We start from the raw sequence: 18,819 nt of genomic DNA, 5'->3' as shown, positions 1-18,819 counted from the left end.
TCCATGCACAGCATTGCCCAAAGAGTTCAACAGTTGATCAAAGTGAGTCACTAAAACTAATGAGATAAACTATAACCTGCAACGTTACTGTGGAAAATAAATACCACGTTAAACTGTTGAGGCTCAAGAATGGCGAGAGCTCACTTTAACTATGCAATGACACACTTAGCACTGCACGCGTCTCTGAAAGGACACTCAGCACGCTGACAACAAATGATTTAATGGGATGCGCTGTATCTATTTGGAAGTGAACTCTGACTATAATTTTCCACCAATTGTTGCTCTTTCAGTGCATTTTCCTGGAAAATTGTCATTCAAACAAAAAAAATAAAAATTACCCCTGTAAAACCGGGCTTGGGTGATAAGAAGGATGATGAAGGACTTAAAAAAAAAAGACAAGATGGAGGAGGAGTAGCAGGGTGGGTAGTTGGGCAGATGTTGCTTTGTTTAAAGACTGTTGTGTAATTAAGGGCAGAGGAACAGAAGCCTGACCCATTTTCTTCTTTTGATCAGCTGTCAGAGGGGCAGGCAGGGGGTCTACTGAGGGGCAACCTGTCTATTTCCTCTTCAAAAGTTTTGTCTCTCTTGCAGACGAAAGACGGCAGCCGGTGTTGCGCATTCATTCAAAACGACTTGGTCATGAGGAAAAGAGGAGTAATATCAAAATGTTGAGGCGGTGGGGAGAAATGTCACGGTGAAATGTTAAAAAAGGACCACGGGTGCTGACGAAGTGGGCAAAAATGGAACAGGAAGAAGACAGAATGTCAGTAAAAGGCTCGGGCAGATAGAAGTCAAACGCTGAAAAGAATGAAGAGGGTGACGGTACGATGCAGTAGGCGGCGGGGGCACTGGAAGGTGGACGCGGGGCTTGTAGAAGGCCCAAGCACGAGGAGCTGAGGAGGAGCAGATGTTGGGGGAGGAAAAAGAGGCAGAGAAGGAAGTGGCCGAGGTTGGTTACAATCTGGCGGCAGAAACAAAATTGCTCATGGCGCACCCAAGCGAGAACTGAAGCTGTTAGCTTCTCCCCTGACAAAACGCAACGGGGAACCCGGCTGGTTGCTTTCTACTCATCGGTCGCAGTGGAAAGATTGTTTTGATCATTGTCTATACATACATTAAGTCAGATGTATAGCAATACGTTTTAAAACAGATTTTATATTTGTTGCATTCAATTAAAACATGAAATTGTGTCGTACTAACTTTTTAAAAATATCACTATGGTAGAATTAATCATTCGATCATTTCTTTTATTTCTGGACTACTACAGTATCGTGAGACGTGTGGTGTTCAAGTATATTGTAGCCCGTACGGAGCACGGGCAGCTTCCAGTCTGCTCAGAGAGAAGTCATTGGATAGGGAAGTCAATCTTTGGTCACTTTGTTGCTACTTGCAGACACAAAGGCAGATTAGCTGGCGGACTGTTGAGATAATCAATAGCCTGTTTATTTACACTCAGTTTGGAGTCATGTTGCTCAACCACGGATGAGGAAAAATAACTGCATGAACATATTGCGATCGCAAGCGTTTCTGCTTCAACAATTAGTTCGACTTCATTTGGAATGAGAAGCGCCTAAATCAACCCGCAGCTAACTCACGCCGCGACCACTACCGTGACAAGTAAATTGAATTAAAAAAAATAAAAATAAAAATAAAAAAATAAGAAAATGAGACAGAGGTCATGTGCGTCCTGGTGAGTTGCGTTCAACGTGGCTCAGCACAAGCGGCATGTTGTGAAATGAGAATCAAGCTGTGGGACGATCGGACATTTTATCCTCCTGCTCTGTGCTCTCTCTCTCTCTCTCTCTCATTCTGTCTCCGTGTCTCCCTGTCCCGGGCCATCTGCTGTGTACTGAGCAGCAGTATTGATCTGCAGCTTTGTGCTGGAGACCACATGCTAATCTATAGCGTTAGTGACAAACAGCGCTCCGCTTTGCCTCGCATCTGTCCCACTGACTCTCTCTCTCTCTCTCTCTCTCTCCTCTCCATATAACCAGTGTGGTCCTACCTCCTCGAATCTCTTCCTCGCGATCCTTCTCTCCCTCAATGACCGAGCATTTTTTTGGGGATGGGGAGCCATCTGTCCGGCCCGTAAACTCATCTTCCTCCTCCTCCGGCAGTGGTTGGGTGCTGCACGGTGAGTTCTGTTGCATGTGTTCTGGGTTTTTGCCGGCAGCCATTTTCAGTCTCGGTGTCATGAGGCTGGAGGGCCAGACCAGGTCAAAAATTAAAAAGAGAAATAGTTATGTCAAGTTTCATTGTGCACAGATTCACAGAGTGCAACTTCAACTGTCAATATTGCTTTCAGTCCGAATAATTACAATCCAATGGACAGTCGATACACAATTTTTGATGTATATGCAATGTAAGAAAACAAATGAATAAATACATTTTGTATATATCTCATAAGGTCACAAAAAAGTCTAGTGACTACAGTATATGAATTGACTGAATAATTCTCATGCAGAGCTTTAGGCCGATTGAGTGACCAACATTACACTTGTCAAATTTGATATGTACATCGAATCCAAATCTACATGCAAATATATGCTGTATTAAAAAGGTTTTAGAAACATTTCAATACACCAAGAAACGAAACTACAAGCATTGGCTATCTGAATAAAATGTAGCTGGGCATATCATGCGGAGGGTGACGTAGACCACAGCGCGCGAGCACGCACACACACACACACACACACACACACACAAAAAGACCTCATTCACTGCAGAATAATAAATTATGGTGGTACATGTATATGTTGGTATTCAGTGTTGTAAATGATCAATGCATATTGTCACTCGGTAAATTGACAAAGGCATACTGCAATAAGTGGCTCGAGGTGTTTGAATCCATGATTTAAAGCAAACCCACACTTCTCATGCACACAGAACAGGAAGAGTGTCAAATAGTCAGAGCAGAGCATCATCGAGGTCATCCTTCGTCCTTGGTTTGGAGAAGAATAAAATCAAGAAAAAGCTCCACTTGTATTCTTGCTCCATCTGATGCCACCTTCCTCCTCGCAGCGCCTCCTCTCCCTCCTTTCTTCGCCTCGATTCTTTTCAAACTTTTCAGACCCGCTGGCTCTTTTGTTGAGGTTCTGTTGGCCATGAAATCGGCTATTAATGAGAACACAATGGCCGCGTGCAGAGCCGCCCGCTGTATTCAAATGTGACCACACGCCATCATCTCTGTGTGTCCAACTCTAAATAAACACTCACTCAAACAGCCACTCATCTCTGTCGATGAATTAGCGCGCCGGTTATTCTGAATTCTTCAACTTGGGAAGCTGCAGCGCAGGGGTACGGATGCTCTCGGAAAAGATTCCATTGTGGGACGGTTAGGCAAGCCTTTTTTTGGTTTGTTTGTTTCTTTGTTTTGCGAACATGTCAACATATATATATACTACTCCTAGATATTTTCTGGTCTTAAGTTTTTGCCTAAATCGTGACTACTTTCCCTGCGGGATCCCATTAAAGGTGCGCTATTTCCAACTTTCTGCCCTCAGAAGCTAAACTATAATAATATTCTTCAATCTGAATAGTTTTCACATTTTAGACCGTTTCAAGGCTTGCCATAACCCCAAAGTTCAACACACTTTGGACTCAACCAGTTCCGTGCACGCATGCAGATACGGCGGCGAGGTGCGCGCGAGTAAACATTGGCAAGAGCATGACCACAGGCAGAAAGAGCGCATGCTAATTTCAATCAATATGAGTGATGAATTTCCACGGGAGCTCCGTTTCCTTCCACGGAACATGCGCGGTGATCTGAGGGCAGCTTTTATTTCTCATTTGTACACGCCAGGCGTCGATGGCAAGCATGTGCATGCGTGTGTGTGAAGACCACTCTGGTTTTGGCTTACAAATGCGGAGCGGGGCTTCGCCAGGAGCACGTTTTTGGGCAACGCACAATTTGACAGGTTCACAACACACAACACAATTATTATTGTTATTATTATCATAGATAGACTGTTGTTATTCATTAACAAAGACTGAAAGGTGCGGCGTAACGATTGGGACGCCTCCCCTTTACATGATTATTTCATGTCCTCTGGAGTGTGATTCTTTTAATCATAACGTTTGATTTAACCTATTGATTTCCTCTCTGCCTCAAGAGCGAGACTGGGTGCGAGGGCCGCCGCCGCCGACCCAGGTGGGGGTCTTTTGACTTTTGAAACTTCGGATCAAAGAGGTGGATAAGAAGGAGAAGAAAAGGAGCATCAATAATTCACAACAACTACGCGAGACCGAATTCGAAATGACAGCAGATTAGGGGAGCTGATGAGGTCGAGCGAAAATGTAACACTTGGGTATTGTGTGGATTTGTACGGGATCTTAATGGATGTTTTTCTTTGTCAAGCAATGTGTCGGATATAGAAGAATTATTTGCATATTTTAAATATCTGTACATCTTAACAACAGCGTCGCTCTCACTGAACAAAACTGAAGTGCCACCTAGCGTTTGACTCCTCCACTTTTCTTTTGTTGCAAGATGGCGACATAAATCAAAAGGAGCGACGGGGTCAAAGGTCAAGGGTCGGTCTCCCCTGGCACACGCCTTCTGACCTCTCCTTTGCGTACACGCTGACCTACATTGCACGGCTTTTTTCCCCTCTTTTCTTTTTCTGCCAGAATGTATTTGATGGTTTTAAGATCACATTCATTTCCTGGTTCTCTTTTTTTTTTTTTAAATCAAATAAACATGTCAGCTCACACAGCCAAACACTGAAACAGAAAACGCATTGCGCCTTAATATCTTCATTAAAAATTTCTTACATTTAGTGATAGGAATAAAAAAATAAAAATAAAACATCTAAATGTGATTTACAAATCATTTTTACTCTTAAACTACGTCATCAAAATTATGAACCTAAAATTGTACTTTAAATCTACAGTAAGATGATCATGGAACTGCAATGAAAAAAAAATACATGTGCTGAAAGCAGTAATTCTCTGTCGCTTAAGGTGATATTGCACTACGAGGGCACCCGGCTGAATTGCAAACAGTCCATTTGGTGGCCTATGAGACAGTGTGCCGTGTTGTTGAATGAAATTGTGCCTCAGTAAGATGATCATGGAACTGCAATGAAAAAAAAAATACATGTGCTTAAAGCAGTAATTCTCTGTCGCTTAAGGTAATATTGCACTACGAGGGCACCCGGCTGAATTCCAAACACAGTCCATTTGGTGGCCTATGAGACAGTGTGCTGTGTTGTTGAATGAAATTGTGCCTAACCGTAAACACACACACACACACACACTCTGAGTATTAATTCACCTAAAAAAATAAAATAAATAAAAAGACACCACTCGTTTTTAAATGGACAATTTCAGTCAATTTAATCTCTGAATGACGAATAAAGTGCACATGTTGAATCTCATCTCATGAACACATTGCAGCGGACAAGATCGAGATTTTGGAGTGCGTTTGTGGGGTTTGTTTTGTCTGTTTATCCAGAAGAGCGGTAAGGTCAGAGCGTACCCGTGTCTCTGCTTGCGTCAGTCAAAGGTTCTTCCGCATCAAAGTCATTCAAGCGTGCCCTGATGGACCTTGATTTATACACTGGGACACGGACATGTTGGAGCAAAAAACGGCCGTGCCCGTGCTGCTACCTTAAAGTTGGAAGAATAGGAGGGTGGAAAACAGAGCTGCCAAGCTCATTTTTGTCGCAGGCCACATGATAGCTTCTGGTTCCCTTGGGGAGCCGTTATGACTGTGAAACCATATGAAGAAGTCAAGGATGATGGTGTATTAAGTTATTAAGTTACTGTAATGAGGGTTTTGGTAACAGGAAAACTTACACTAGCTCTCTTATATATTACATACGAGAATTTGAAATTTTGATCAAGTTTTAGCAAGCATCACAGAAGTTGACATGTTTGATTTGCTTTCGCGGGCCACATCAAATGATGTGGCGGACCAGATCTCGCCCCCGGGCCTAGAGTTTGACACCATCGGTCTAAAACATCAACTTGAGATAAGGGACGTGTCGAAATACTTTTTGGTTGTGTCTTGCGATAACAATCACCGTCTTTCAAAGAATGGCGCTCATTTTCTCTGCTCCCGTGGCCCAATCCTCTGCAAAAAAAATCCTACTTGGCCCCAGTGAAGGGAAAGTAGATTTTTTTTTTCAAACTTACAATTCAACCAACAAAAAAAATCTCACACCCAGTTCCTCAAGTTTTTTTTTTTTGCTCGGTGGAGGGAATACCACATTGATAGGATATGGACGATCCACGTGTGGCGATAAATGTTGAAGGACTTTGCATATCTTACTGTGGAAAGACGACTGATTCGTGTACCCTCATGTATGTTTTAAGCATTAATGACGCCCTTACGGTCACGTGAGTAACAGAATTTGGACCCAGATGTGGACAGACCACGCAAGTGGCAAAGAAAAAAAGCTTTATCAACAAAAATACAAAGTAGCAACAGAGCGCAGGTGGAGGAGGCGGGGGGGCGGCGACTGTTGTGACTTTGTCTTAGGTTCGGTTCTTGATGTCAGTAGCTATGGTGCTTTCTGTTGTCACTTGCATTTTGTTAGGTAGGATTGGGCATGACCTGATGTCTCTCAGTGTTTGAGCCCAAGTTACTCAGTGACACGTTGTCAATTTGTATTTTTCTATGCAAAGACTTTTTCCACTTTGGTGTCCCCTCTCGCTTCTGGGTTGGTCCAAATTCTGCCCCTCACGTGATACTTTAGAGAACGCACTTGTGACGTTTTACTGAACCGCAGCATGACGTCGGGAGCGGCAGCCCTTGAGTGTCGTGACTGACAACACAACGAAGACAGTCCTTGTTTCTACAGCTTTAATGCATGGCCGCCACAGCTTGAGAGAGATAGACTCTTGTTCCTAAAATAGCGCCAGAGTCCATTGCGTCTCCTTGCCGAGGCCGTGCCGTTGTGAAAACCACATTGATCAGTCCTGGTCCGACTGGTCCTTTTTGTGACTTTGGAAGCTCCGGTTGAGACAATTGAAATACCTCCTGCGGTTTCATGTCTAAGCGCAGTGGGAGAGGCTGAGCTTCAGCAGCCCTTCTGTGTGCATCTTGTAAAGGAGTTTGAACTCAGCGGGCAACTGATGGGCCTCCTGCCATTTGGTGGTGAACTTGGTGCCCTTCTTGTCGTAGTAGTGATAAGGCAGTTCCTTCCCCGTGTTGGGGTCCCACCCGAATGGCCAGAAGCCGTACAAGTGGATCTGGTCGCACATGGACGATGCCAGCGTGTACATCAGGATGCCGGTGCTCAGGCGCTTTGGCGACAGCTGTTTGGTTTTCCAATAGCTGGTGAGTCCATTTGAGAAGAGAAATTAAAAAGAGCGGGTCATGAGACTGCAGACCATGACACAGAAAGGAATGCATCACGTGACTGTGGCGCGATTTATCGTGTTCAATGCAGCCCAACTAGTCTAAATGCAGTATCGTGACTAATATTGCAGTAATAAGAATTAAACAGCAAAATCCACCCATTTTTTATCCATTTCAGGAGGCGGCCATTTTGCCACTTGATGTTGACTGAAAATGACATCACCGTTGCTCAGGTAAGAACCAATCACAGTTCAGCTTGCGAATGTCACATGACCAAACTGAGAAAACAGGCCGGCCGTAATTGGTTGTTGCCTGAGCCCTGAGCGACTGTGACATCATTTTCTGTCGACAGCGATGGGCATCATGGCCGCCCCTGAGATGGATGAAAACTGATTGAGTTGATTTCCCTTTGAAAAAAAACAAACAAAGATGCTGTGTTTTCAGCACAAGCTTGCTGAATCAACAAAGGCTATCTCAATCTAGATTATTCTTTTTTTTTTTTTTTTTTTAGCAAGAATATCAAAAGCATGATCACAAATTAATATTTGGAAGATCATTAACCAAATATCTGATCAGCTCTTTTAGGTGGCATATACGTATGGTCTTCAAATTCTTTCTTTGGTATTTTGCTGTATGTGCGTCACATCGATCATTTTAAATCACACTCCTAACACATCGCCCAACTATCACCATCCTTGCAATTTGCATTTCGTTACATTTTAAACATTGAAAATCAACTAATAATGCTGTATACCATAATTGAGGTCAAATAGAATTCTTCGATGGATTCGTTATAGCGGCGACGACTATTGGCGTCCTTCATCCTCCGCAGGCCGCTGCGCTCGCGACTCGAAACTCCTCAAACGGGCCTCAACAAAAGGCGCTCAGCGAGCGGTTGAGGTGCTAAAAGCCAGCCTGAGCTGCTTAAACGTGCTAAGACTTCCCCAGCAGGTAGATTTAATGGGCTTGCTGAAGATTAGGCTACTGTAAGAGTGGCCCATTCTGCTACTACAACACTAACAACTGGACTTAAATCCCTCTCTCCGGTTTCAACTCTGTGCCATGCCTTTCACTAAATTGTAGTTTCCTTATAATCTGGCTTTGGAGTTTAAATCTCCCCCTTTGCCACACGCACGCGCATGTGCGCACACACACACACCCATCTACAAACACTATAAAAAGACGTCAACATGTGGTCTGCAGGTGTTAATGATAATACACAGTGACAAAATGTCATCTTTGTCGCGAATGCTGTTAAACAAGGAGTAAGAATCAAGAATACAAATAACGCTTATGGACAGATCTCATTTTTCCTTGAGAAGATTATTTTTCAACCAAAACGTAACGTACCTTGGGAACATGGTTGAAATTGTTGTTATAGTTCATTTTTATTTTGTTTTGACTGGTTTTCCCCAGTTCGTTTTTAAAGCATTTAAAAAAATAAAATGCTCATTTTTTAGGGGGGTAGGGGAGGATGTAGTCTCGAGTGTCTTTAGATGTGAGGGTGCATGTCTTACTTGTTAATGTGCTGCATGATGTTTCCAGGCCAGGCCAGCTGGACTTTCAGCTGACCGCGATGTTCCACAAAGAAGTCCACCAGAGTCCTGGTCACTGTGGCTGACGTGTGGAAGAAGAATGCCGGGATCCACAGAATTGCCCCATCCAGCTTCTTCAAGCTCAGGAAGAAATTATTCCTGTCCTGCACCGTCAACAGATTGTTGTAGTACTTCTCTAAGATGCTCGGGTTGAAGGTTGTCATATTTGTGCGCCGCCCGACATCTCGCTTAAAGAACTCCGTTGGCGCAAAGTTGCAGCGGAATACAAAGTCAAACTTCTCAATCTGATCGCCGCAACGTGAGCCGGTGAGGATGCCGCTGTTGCCCACCACCGCGCAGACATTGTAGTGCTTGTTCAGAATCGGCGACACCTCGGGGAGGAGCGAGCGGAAGTTCTCGCCGATGGAGTAGACGTACTTGTGGCTGGAGTAGGCGTAATGCATCAGCTGGCCAATGCGGACTAAGCTGCGCGTTAATGAGAAGTTGTGAGGAATGTCGACATATTGAGAGATTTCCTTCCTGAAAGAAGCGAGGCAAACATGGACAATGTTTCATCACCAAAACTCTTGTTTTTTTTTTTTACCTAAATCTGCCAGCTGCTAAATTCTTGCTAAATGCATATCACTGATTGTTGTTGACATTTTATTAGAAATGGTTATGGCGAACTACCGTCATAACGTCCAGATTCGTTATGTCCCTCGAGGTACGTCGCAATGAGATTCGACTGTTTGTATGTCCAAGTATATATGCTATAATGATGTCATCATGTTATTTTACACGGACGTACGTACCTCTGTTGGATAAATGCTGTGCTGTTGTATCTCCATTTTGAGGAATTCTTGAGGTCTTCGCTAAGAGCATCGGTCAGCGGCGTGAAAACTGGATCCAGATACTTTTGTGCCAATTGGGAGCTAGACAAGGGGAGGGCAAGAGTATTCAAAAAGTTTAGATGAGAGCAAGACAAATAAGCGCAGCAAAAATTGTGACCGCAATTTTGCGCACTGGAATGAAAACTGATCGAAAAACTCGGGAGGTGCGCAATGGCTGAGATGCGTACTCACCTGAGGTCAGGCTTGCGAGGCGGCCTTTCGCTGCAAAAGAAATATGAAAAAAATAAATAAATACAGACTCAGGAAGTCAAACGCAAACCCGTGAAAAAAGCAAATGACAGTATATTGAAACATGCCCCCATGACAATTTCAATTTCAGACATTTGAATACGAATCCGTTTCTGCATCGCTACTCGCGAGTGATATCGTGCAAAGCAATCCACTCTCGATCGTAGTTGCGTATATCGCCAACCGCTACAGTTGAGCCATAGCTCATTTGACGTCACTCACGCGATTCATTTTTGGTTGCATTCATCATCCACCGGTCACAACAGCAAAACGGCGCCGCCGCCGCTTTCTCAGACTTGTGCGAGAGGAAACGCGAGTGTTTGTCCACCGTCCAGCGAAAAGACCTTCAAGTCTAACTCACTCAAAGCATAACCTCGGCCCACCGTGACAGCCAAGCAAGAAGGAAAATGATTACAGCAGGAGGGAAATGAATGGAGTGCCCGTGCTCTCAATCAGAGTCAAGGGCAGTTTGCTGACTTCCAGAAGCTTTGCTAGATCAACTGTGTTTTAGCATCGCACTCTTGACCGCACATGAAGGATTTCAATGGAGGTGGACTGCAAATGGCCCTGCTGAACCCGTGCTGGGACAGTTCCTCTTTGGACAGGAAAGTCTTTCATCTGAGAATGCGGAGCATACACGGCATCATTTCAAGACAAGAGAGAAGGAAGAAAATGGGAGAAACCTAAAGAGGTTTTGGAATAGCTTGAAAGGAAGTTCTTCAATCAATATGTTGTGATATGCAGACTCTTAATCTTAAAACAGTACCATTTAAAAAAAAAGTGGTTTAAGCATCGAAATCTATACATAGACTCCACTTTGATTTGCTTTTCTGGACATCAGAAATAAAAAAATAAAAAATAAATTTTAATCACTGCAATATACTGTATATTGTAACTGAGCAAGATTGTAAGCGTTGACTCGACTTGACTTCCTTGTGACTTGCACATTTGTGACGTCGGCCGACTCTCATCTCTGGTTCGCTGTACAGTAGTACCGATTCACTATCGCCGATGACCGATGCGGCATGCGGTCCGGTGTCTGCAGCCAGGCCTTGGTTTGAGGCTGCACCGAGGCCCTCAGCATTGGACACGAAAGGTTCAGCAAATCGCAACCGCAGTCAACATTCCCCAAATGAAATGACGCAAGCACAACCTTACCCGGAACTCACTCACCGATAGCCCGCGTGGAACATGTACATCCTCGGTCCTCCGTTCGGTCCATATCTGGGGGTGCCGAGAAGGAAGTCCTTCTTAATGGACACGTAGCTGATGAGGGACAGAATGAGCAGCGCCACACTGAACATGACAAGCCCCAGTGCGCTAGCGATGCGCACCATCCTGCCTCGGCGGCGTCAGCGGGTGGCCAAGCCCGGTACGAGGATGCGGGACGAGAGCGGAGGAGACGCGGACATGAAGAGCACAGCCGAGGAAGGGGGGGGGGGGGGGGGGGGGGGCGGTGATTTAAGGGTCTGTTTTATTGTTTATTATCTGAAGCAAGTTCAGTCTTGAGTACTTGTATTGCTCAGAAAATTGTTGTTACTGTTTTTGATATGTGATCTCGAGGCGTGTGCGAAAGGGGGGTGGGGGAGAGAAAAAAAAATTGACAGCATAGCAGAAATAAATCCCGGATAACCTGGTGGCGGTGAAATGACGCGACAGCGATGTCCTTTGCGAAGCATCCTCGGTGTCTGTCTGTCCTTCCTTCCTTCTGGGCTGGTGTCATTAATTAAGACAGCGTCAGCTTTAAAGAGATGCAGCTCTATTGCCACTCTCATCACACAAACAGCCTCCTTACGCCAGGCGGAGCTCCGTCTTCCGCACGTTGGAGCTGCAGGGACACTTCATTAGGTACAGCTGACATAAGAAGGACCGAAACTGGACCGTATATAAATCATAATAACACTCCTATTTACTTTTTTTTTAAAATTAGGGTAACGAGAGGCACAGTGGAGGATTACTCATCGCCGTACATGTACGCTCATTTACCGTTGAAAACATAGACTCTAATTGTGTTCAAAAGTCAAAAATGGATACACTTTCCGCCCTCTGGACATTTGACATGTTGTCAAATAAACTGTAATTGAAGTGGAAAGACCAAAAAAAAAAAAAAACCCAACAACTGTTTTTCGACTTAGTTTTCAAACGCCATGATTGTTTTCACCAAAAAGCGGGCAGGCAGACAACAATTGGCATAAAGACATCAGATAGGCAGGCTGTCACTGCCGCTGACATTTCATCAGTGACCTTTCTGCTGGTCTTAACGCTGGACTGAGCCCACACACACACGTGCGCAAGTCTTTAGGCTTTGTAAATCCTGTCAAACGGACACACAGATTAAGACCCTAAAGCCTAATATCTCCCATCTAATGTATCTTCCACTCTTCCAGCAACACTTGTGTGGCTTTCAGTGCCATTTAAAATCTTTTCAAGTGGAAACAAGACCAGCAAGAACTCACAAAGATTTGCAAACTCAACACTACAGTCGTTATTGTCGTATAACCATTTCTTGGAACGTAGGCTACTGCGTTCTTTTTACACTCAACTCTCAAATGTCGCTGCAATTGAAATGCGTCCGATCAAAGATGCGATATCTCGCATTTGTCTCGTCATTTACGGTAATTGGTTCACTCTCAATAGTCCTCAAGTGTGACTGCGAGTGTGAACGGTGCTTGTTCGTCAACGCGTGTCGCATAAATGTACCCCACCGACTGCCCAAAGACAGCTGGGACGGGCTCCGGCATGCCCTGCGATCCTCGTGAGGATAATGATGGAGGAACGGAATATGGAAAAAAATGTGAATAGTCTTCCCCACTGCACTTTTTGCTGCAAACTACCGTTTGTGTGTGTTTTTCTATTCATTCATCAGCATGTTCTCTTTATGCTTAGGTGGTTGGCGGTTAGAGGATCTCTGCAGCCTCACTCGCAGCGTGTCCAAGGTCACGTTGAAGACGCCAGATTTCATCATTCGTCATCCCAACCTCGAGATTGAACCTGTTACTGTGTTATCGATGAATCACATCACGCTTCCACGTTTGGATGGCAGGTGCGCTGTAGCCCATCCCAGCTGAGGCGCTAACCAATCGACTTTCGAATACCTGCGCCAGAGTAACAGGGAGAGAAAGGCAGAGCTGCTACCAAGCAACCCAGCTGACCAAGAAGGGGTGTCAAGGCTACAGGCAAGAAAAAGAAAAACGGAGCTGAGGATTGGGGGAAAGAACATAGAGTGAAAGATTGACGGAAGGAAAGCCGGCATGATGAGTTCTGAAGAAGGGAGGGCCCAGCGAGCATAAAGGGACGAGGATAAAGCGCTGGTCACAGCCCACTGATTGGAGTCGCTCAGGCCAATCAATTTGAGCAGGTGCGTGACCGTGGCGAGCCGGCATCAATCGCGCACACGTGCGCACAAAGGAATACTCGCTCATTACCGAGGAGTTTAGCCAAAAGCAGAACACAAATACGCTCTCTTTCAAAAAACAAGTGGAGAGCGAAGGACAGTTATGTCATTTTATCATGATTGACATTTCATCACCAAACACTGCCGTTGTTTTAACCCCTCATCTTTTGGTGCGATTAAAATTTGCGCAGTGTGACCACTGCGGCGTATTTTGTTTTTTTTACTCGGATCCAGACCAGACTCCACATGGCGAAGGCATGCTGAGCGAAAGCATGTTTTGCCGACAAGGGGCCACTGCCGCATCAGTCTCATGTGATAGATAGGTTGAAGCATCGCTGACAGCTGGGATTTTAAACAGGATTATCGGACCCTGAGGCTGACGTGATCCGGGCCCGCAGCCCCCCAACCCCCTGCCCCTTCGGAGCTGTCGCATCACCAAGCTAGTTTGGATCAGATTTCTCTCTCAATCAATGTGACTGTAGTTTGAAGATTCCTTTTTCAACATTTTCTGTGTGTCACATGAATAGTGATTAAAAAAAAAAAATGTTAATGTACACAAAAATCTGGGCTGGCCTTTGAGTAGATTGGGATCCTTTTTATGGGATGATTTATGTGACATTTGCACACTAAAAGTGTCACCTCCGTTGAAGGGGTAAATCTTTGGTCACGTATGTGGTGTCAAACATGTCACAGTATGATCGATTCATCTAATTAACTCTTCTGAAGCGTTCACCCTATAAAAATATCTGGGGAAAATAAGTCTGTATTTTTAGTCTTCTAAACAATATTTTATCGTCAAGACGATCTTTGTTCAATGAGGTCATGTAATATGTTTTTTTTTTTTTAAATTAAACCAGGACATCTTTGTTAACTAGATGGCAATTTAAGGAATCAATACCGCAGTTTTAGCATGTACATGAGAACATGTAGTCTTGTGTGCTGACCTCACACCTCTTCAGACGGAATCAACAAGCGCGGTCAGACACATGAGGCATCCCAGACTTCATCTCGGAAAATGAGAATCTGTGAGGTTGATTACGGGCCGATGAAAGTGAAAATGAAAGCAAATGTGATCAAGGGAGAGAGGGGTGATTGACACGGAACGGGAGATGGGGAAAATAGAGATGGGAGCCACTGGCACGGCCACAGAGGAGTCGATGCAACGCAACTCGCTTCATTTCCATCAACCGACCTATTTTCTAAAATCCCTCAAGAAACCTAGCGATATAAAAACACATCATCAATCTTAGTTACATCTGAATGCATAAAGAATTTAAATTAGACTGAGTGTTCAACGGACCGATCAGAAAATGGATATAAACGTGTAAGATTGCTCTCTTCACCTACCTTGAACGCTATAAAACAACATGATGCTTGACAAACACTTGAAAAGAACAATCGTCAATCAACGACTGTGTAATGTGGCCAGCAACGTTCTCAATCAATATCGACTCAAATACTCGTTTATACACGCCATAACCGTTGACAATGCAGAGTAGCTTAATGATTGCCTGTGACTCAGTGACACACAAGTCATTGTTTCCTTGCGGTTAACACGATCAGCCATTGCTGTCATCCTCGTTTACTTTCTGATTATTGCTATCACGGTGGATTCAAGAACAATGGCTACGCCCTCAGGACATCCAACGAACGACACGTTCTTGTCTGTCTCCATTTGACTGGATCACCCGATTGTGACTGTGTAGCCGGGGACCGGTTGCTTCATCGTGAATCATTCACTATTAAACATTCTGGAGATAAGTTACAGCTCGATGATATGGACTAGCCTAGCTAAAAGCTGGAAATGCCGCGCTTAAAAAAATGTCTACGAGGCTTGAAAGAGTATATTGACAACTAGTATGTGATCATGATTTCGTACGATGATGTGCAGTATACAGCATGAGACGATTGTTTGTGTGATTACTCTTTGTATGCTAAATCATTCACTATTAAACATTCTGGAGATAAGTTACAGCTCGATGATATGGACTAGCCTAGCTAAAAGCTGGAAATGCCGTGCTTAAAAAAAATGTCTACAAAGCTTGAAAGAGAATATTGACAACTAGAATGTGATCATGATTTCGTATGATGATGTGCAGTATACAGCATGAGATGATTGTGTGTTTACTCTTTGTATGCTCATAATTTATTGTTTTAATTGTCTTGGTTTTGGTATTTCGGATTTTCACTTGGGCTAGTTAGCATGGCCTCCCCTTGTGGAGTTTGCATGTTCTTCCCGTGCCTGCGTGGGTTTTCTCCGGGTACTCCGGTTTCCTCCCACATGGCCAAAACGGCCTCGGTAGGTTTTTGGGAACACCTTACAACATGGCAATGACTGTGACCAGTCTGCAAAATTCGACCAGCATTCGTTTGAGGAGCTCGAGCTGTCAGCTGGAGGGATGATTTAGATGTCAGGAAAACAAAGCCGCAAGCTTGTAAACAATGGCGACGCTCCCAAAGGTGGATACAGTCATGGCAGCGGTTTAATCAGACGATAGGTCAACATTGTTCGCTTTTCTTCAGAAAAAAAAAAAAAGGCTCTTTTGTGTAGAATCACTTTGTTATTACCGAACAAAGCATTCCTATCCCAACACACACTAACAAAAGATCTGTGTTGCTGGATCTTAAAAAAAAAAAAGGAGAGCCTTCAACATAGCGGACTACATATTTTAATTGAGGAAAAAAAAGGAATGGAAAAATGTCATTGTGCAGCTCCGTTGTGGTTTAAAGCCTCACCTCCACGTGTACAGTCCACCCACTTGTCTTCCTCATATGTTGTAATATGTAGAGATGATGACCTATTGATTTCTGCTTTAGGCACGTTTGACAAGCAGGTGGCTGCTGGAATACACTCAGCGCGTAATCTCATTTGTTCGCTAATTAGCACTTGACTTACTACACTGAGACCGGGGCGCTGACAGCGACAGGCAAGAGATGACTGATGGGTCTGGAAACGTACACGCGGTGAAGATTCCTCTTATTTGGGCCAAATTTTTCGGCGAAAATAGGCTAGTTAGCGATAGCATTAAGCTCGTGGACCGAAAGGCAAAGCTATGTGGTTGTTTTAAAATACACAAAGTGTTGGTATGTATGCAGGGTTGTCCACTGTGGTCAGAAAACACAATATTCATCCGTACATATATAGATACGTCCTTCAATCGTGACATTATATCTTTCCGCGGGCCATTTTTAACGCAGCGCATACCTCACTAGAAGTAAGTGCATATGCATCGATCATGTGTTGCGGACCCCAACAAATATGCACATTGGACGAGAGCATAAAGTGCGAGCGCCCGCGCCTAAGCGTGCTCTAACGAAATGGAGGGGCCTAATCACCTCACGGGGAGGAAACCTCGTCTCCTTCCGCCGCCTTTTAACATTAAGGGATATTAACGGCCCCCAGCGCTCCTCCGTTTCCTACAGAGAAATGAAATACATCATTAATGGTTTATCACAAACACGGCTAATGCCCGATGCAGACAGACCTCTTACCATTAATAAATGATAGCACGCGGGGGCGGGGTGTTTTGAAAGCTGACAAAGCTAAAGGGGTGGGGGGCATGGGAATAACGTCTTTGCCCCGTCGCCTTGTTTAACTTTTCCAATTAAAAGCGGAGGCTTACTGTATTAACCCCGCGCCCACGCCTGCCATTTTTCCAGGCTAACATTGTTTTGTAGAGGGCCACGGGGACGCCTAAGCAGCCGTATTTCAATCCCAAACTGGCAGCGGTCCTTGCGCGGTGACAGCAAACGGCAGGCGCGATGGTGAATTATGGGACCTGGATGGAGAGGGCAGATCATACGTTTGGATCTTGTCTGGCTTCCCATCGACCATGATGAACGCTGCAGCCTTGTAACACACGCCCATTTTACTCTCCTCCACGACCGTTGACTGTAAAAAAAAAAAAAAAAATCTTCTGTCGTATCTTGCAAGTGCTAACAACACTGCACTAACATACTAAAAACGTGTCCGTGTTTCACCTCGATGGCAATTAACTTGATCGTCTACTTTTTGATATTTTTGGTGGTATCTTATGAAATTTAGACCTGTTGCTACATCATTCGACCATGATGAACGCTGCAGCCTTGTAACACACGTCCATTTTACTCTCCTCCACAACCGTTGACTATTAAAAAAAAATAAAAAAATCTCTTCTGTAGTATCTTGCAACTGCTAACAACACTGCACTAACATACAAAAACGTGTCGGTGTTTCACCTCGATGGCAATTAACTTGATCGTCTACTTTTTGTGATATTTTTGGTGGTATCTTGTGAAATTTAGACCTGTTGCTACATCACCTCTGAATGACGGTATTCATGAAGATTGAAAGGGTCAAACAGATTGAGTTGTTCTCGTGTGCTGCTATCGTCCTGGAACCCCAAATCTTTGTCAAAGATTCGTAACTTGCATCTTCTTTCAAGGACACGAGGTCAAGGTTTCAAAGTGGCGTCCCTCACCCTGCTTGTCTTCATCATACTCGTCCTGACATTGAGAAGAACATGTGCCGCTGCCGAACACATTGTAAGGTCAGGCCACCAAGATATTAGATTAGCTCCAGAAAGGTGCAGTAATTAAAAAGTCACCACATCATTGCGCCGTCGACAAATTACATCACGGTGACATTGTCGTCATAAGTCAACGGCAATCTAATACTGAAGGTTATGTACGGGCAGTACCTTGCCACAGTGAGGGACACCAGGTTTGGGATTCTGGAGCAACGTTAAACTGACGGTTAAAAAAAAAAAACAAAACAAATAAATAAGAAAGAAATCAAATACAGCCTTGCTACAGAATAGATGCAGACTTTTTTTCCGTTTTTTTTCCCCCAAAGCAATGGCTGCAACGACCTCAAGCGTCCCCAGGTGGTCCAAGATAAGAGGGAGCACATACTCCCAAATCTGGTTTCCTTCACTGGCGCTCAGTACATTTTAGATTTCTTGTCTGTTGTCTTGAAATGACCTCGCCTCAGCTTACCTGTCTGAGCTCTTCCACCCCAACGCACCTGCCTGTTGCCTCAGTTCTATGGACCAGATGCTCGTGAAGGCGTCGAGGACTAAGTGGAGCCTCAAAAGGGATTGAGCATTTTCTCTTGCCAGTCCGACCCTGCACCTCTGCACTGTGAGGCGGACGTGCTCACCAGTCGACCAGCGCGCCGCCCCAGGCGAAGCTGGATTAACATGAAATTGACATGAACAGATAAACAGCGGTTAAGGTAAACCTGTGTTTTCCTTTCGGGTTATTTCTGCTGGGGGATGTCTGAGCTGTCAATCATGTGGATGCACTCTCGGGAAGTCAGCCCTCATGCTCTATTTGATTCCATTGCCCTGTTCCCATGCCCTCACACACTGAAAGAGAATTAGCGAGTAAACACACACACACACACACACACACACACACACACACACACACACACACACACACACACACACACACACACGACGC

At 44.5% G+C, this 18,819-nt stretch overlaps 1 protein-coding gene and 2 long non-coding RNA genes across 3 annotated transcripts; all 3 read right to left on the bottom strand.

Annotated features, from left to right (window-relative positions):
• Positions 1–1,779: 1,779 nt before the first annotated feature.
• On the bottom strand, positions 1,780–11,433 carry st8sia3 (ST8 alpha-N-acetyl-neuraminide alpha-2,8-sialyltransferase 3). The gene is made up of 6 exons (XM_019893455.1): positions 11,154–11,433; positions 9,924–9,953; positions 9,654–9,773; positions 8,824–9,381; positions 6,602–7,282; positions 1,780–1,791 (listed from the first exon to the last, which is right to left on the bottom strand). Exons 1-5 carry the CDS (start codon positions 11,315–11,317, stop codon positions 7,000–7,002), a joined length of 1,155 nt encoding a protein of 384 aa, XP_019749014.1. The 5' UTR covers positions 11,318–11,433; the 3' UTR covers positions 1,780–1,791; positions 6,602–6,999.
• A 120-nt stretch (positions 11,434–11,553) lies between these two features.
• On the bottom strand, positions 11,554–16,939 carry LOC109529981 (uncharacterized). Its single transcript, XR_002170925.1, has 3 exons — positions 16,867–16,939; positions 16,711–16,791; positions 11,554–11,808 (listed from the first exon to the last, which is right to left on the bottom strand). It is a non-coding gene; the product is annotated as an uncharacterized LOC109529981 (long non-coding RNA).
• A 37-nt stretch (positions 16,940–16,976) lies between these two features.
• LOC109529982 (uncharacterized) lies at positions 16,977–18,767 on the bottom strand. The gene is made up of 2 exons (XR_002170926.1): positions 18,352–18,767; positions 16,977–17,266 (listed from the first exon to the last, which is right to left on the bottom strand). It is a non-coding gene; the product is annotated as an uncharacterized LOC109529982 (long non-coding RNA).
• Positions 18,768–18,819: the final 52 nt, after the last annotated feature.

This window comes from Hippocampus comes, unplaced genomic scaffold (assembly GCF_001891065.2).
Source record: "Hippocampus comes isolate QL1 unplaced genomic scaffold, H_comes_QL1_v1.1 scaffold428, whole genome shotgun sequence".
Classification (NCBI taxonomy): Eukaryota; Metazoa; Chordata; class Actinopteri; order Syngnathiformes; family Syngnathidae; genus Hippocampus; species Hippocampus comes.
The sequence above is the reverse complement of the archived record's forward strand: the minus strand, read 5'-3'. Positions and strand labels throughout refer to the sequence as shown.

Excerpts from the sequence above, each read along its gene's own strand:
- st8sia3 (XM_019893455.1), bottom strand. The coding sequence starts at position 11,317 with ATGGTGCGCATCGCTAGCGCACTGGGGCTTGTCATGTTCAGTGTGGCG. Across the intron at positions 9,774-9,923 it reads CCTCGCAAGCCTGACCTCAG|CTCCCAATTGGCACAAAAGT; the intron begins GTGAGTACGCAT and ends CCCCTTGTCTAG. Across the intron at positions 7,283-8,823 it reads ATCATGCAGCACATTAACAA|CTATTGGAAAACCAAACAGC; the intron begins GTAAGACATGCA and ends TGGACTCACCAG.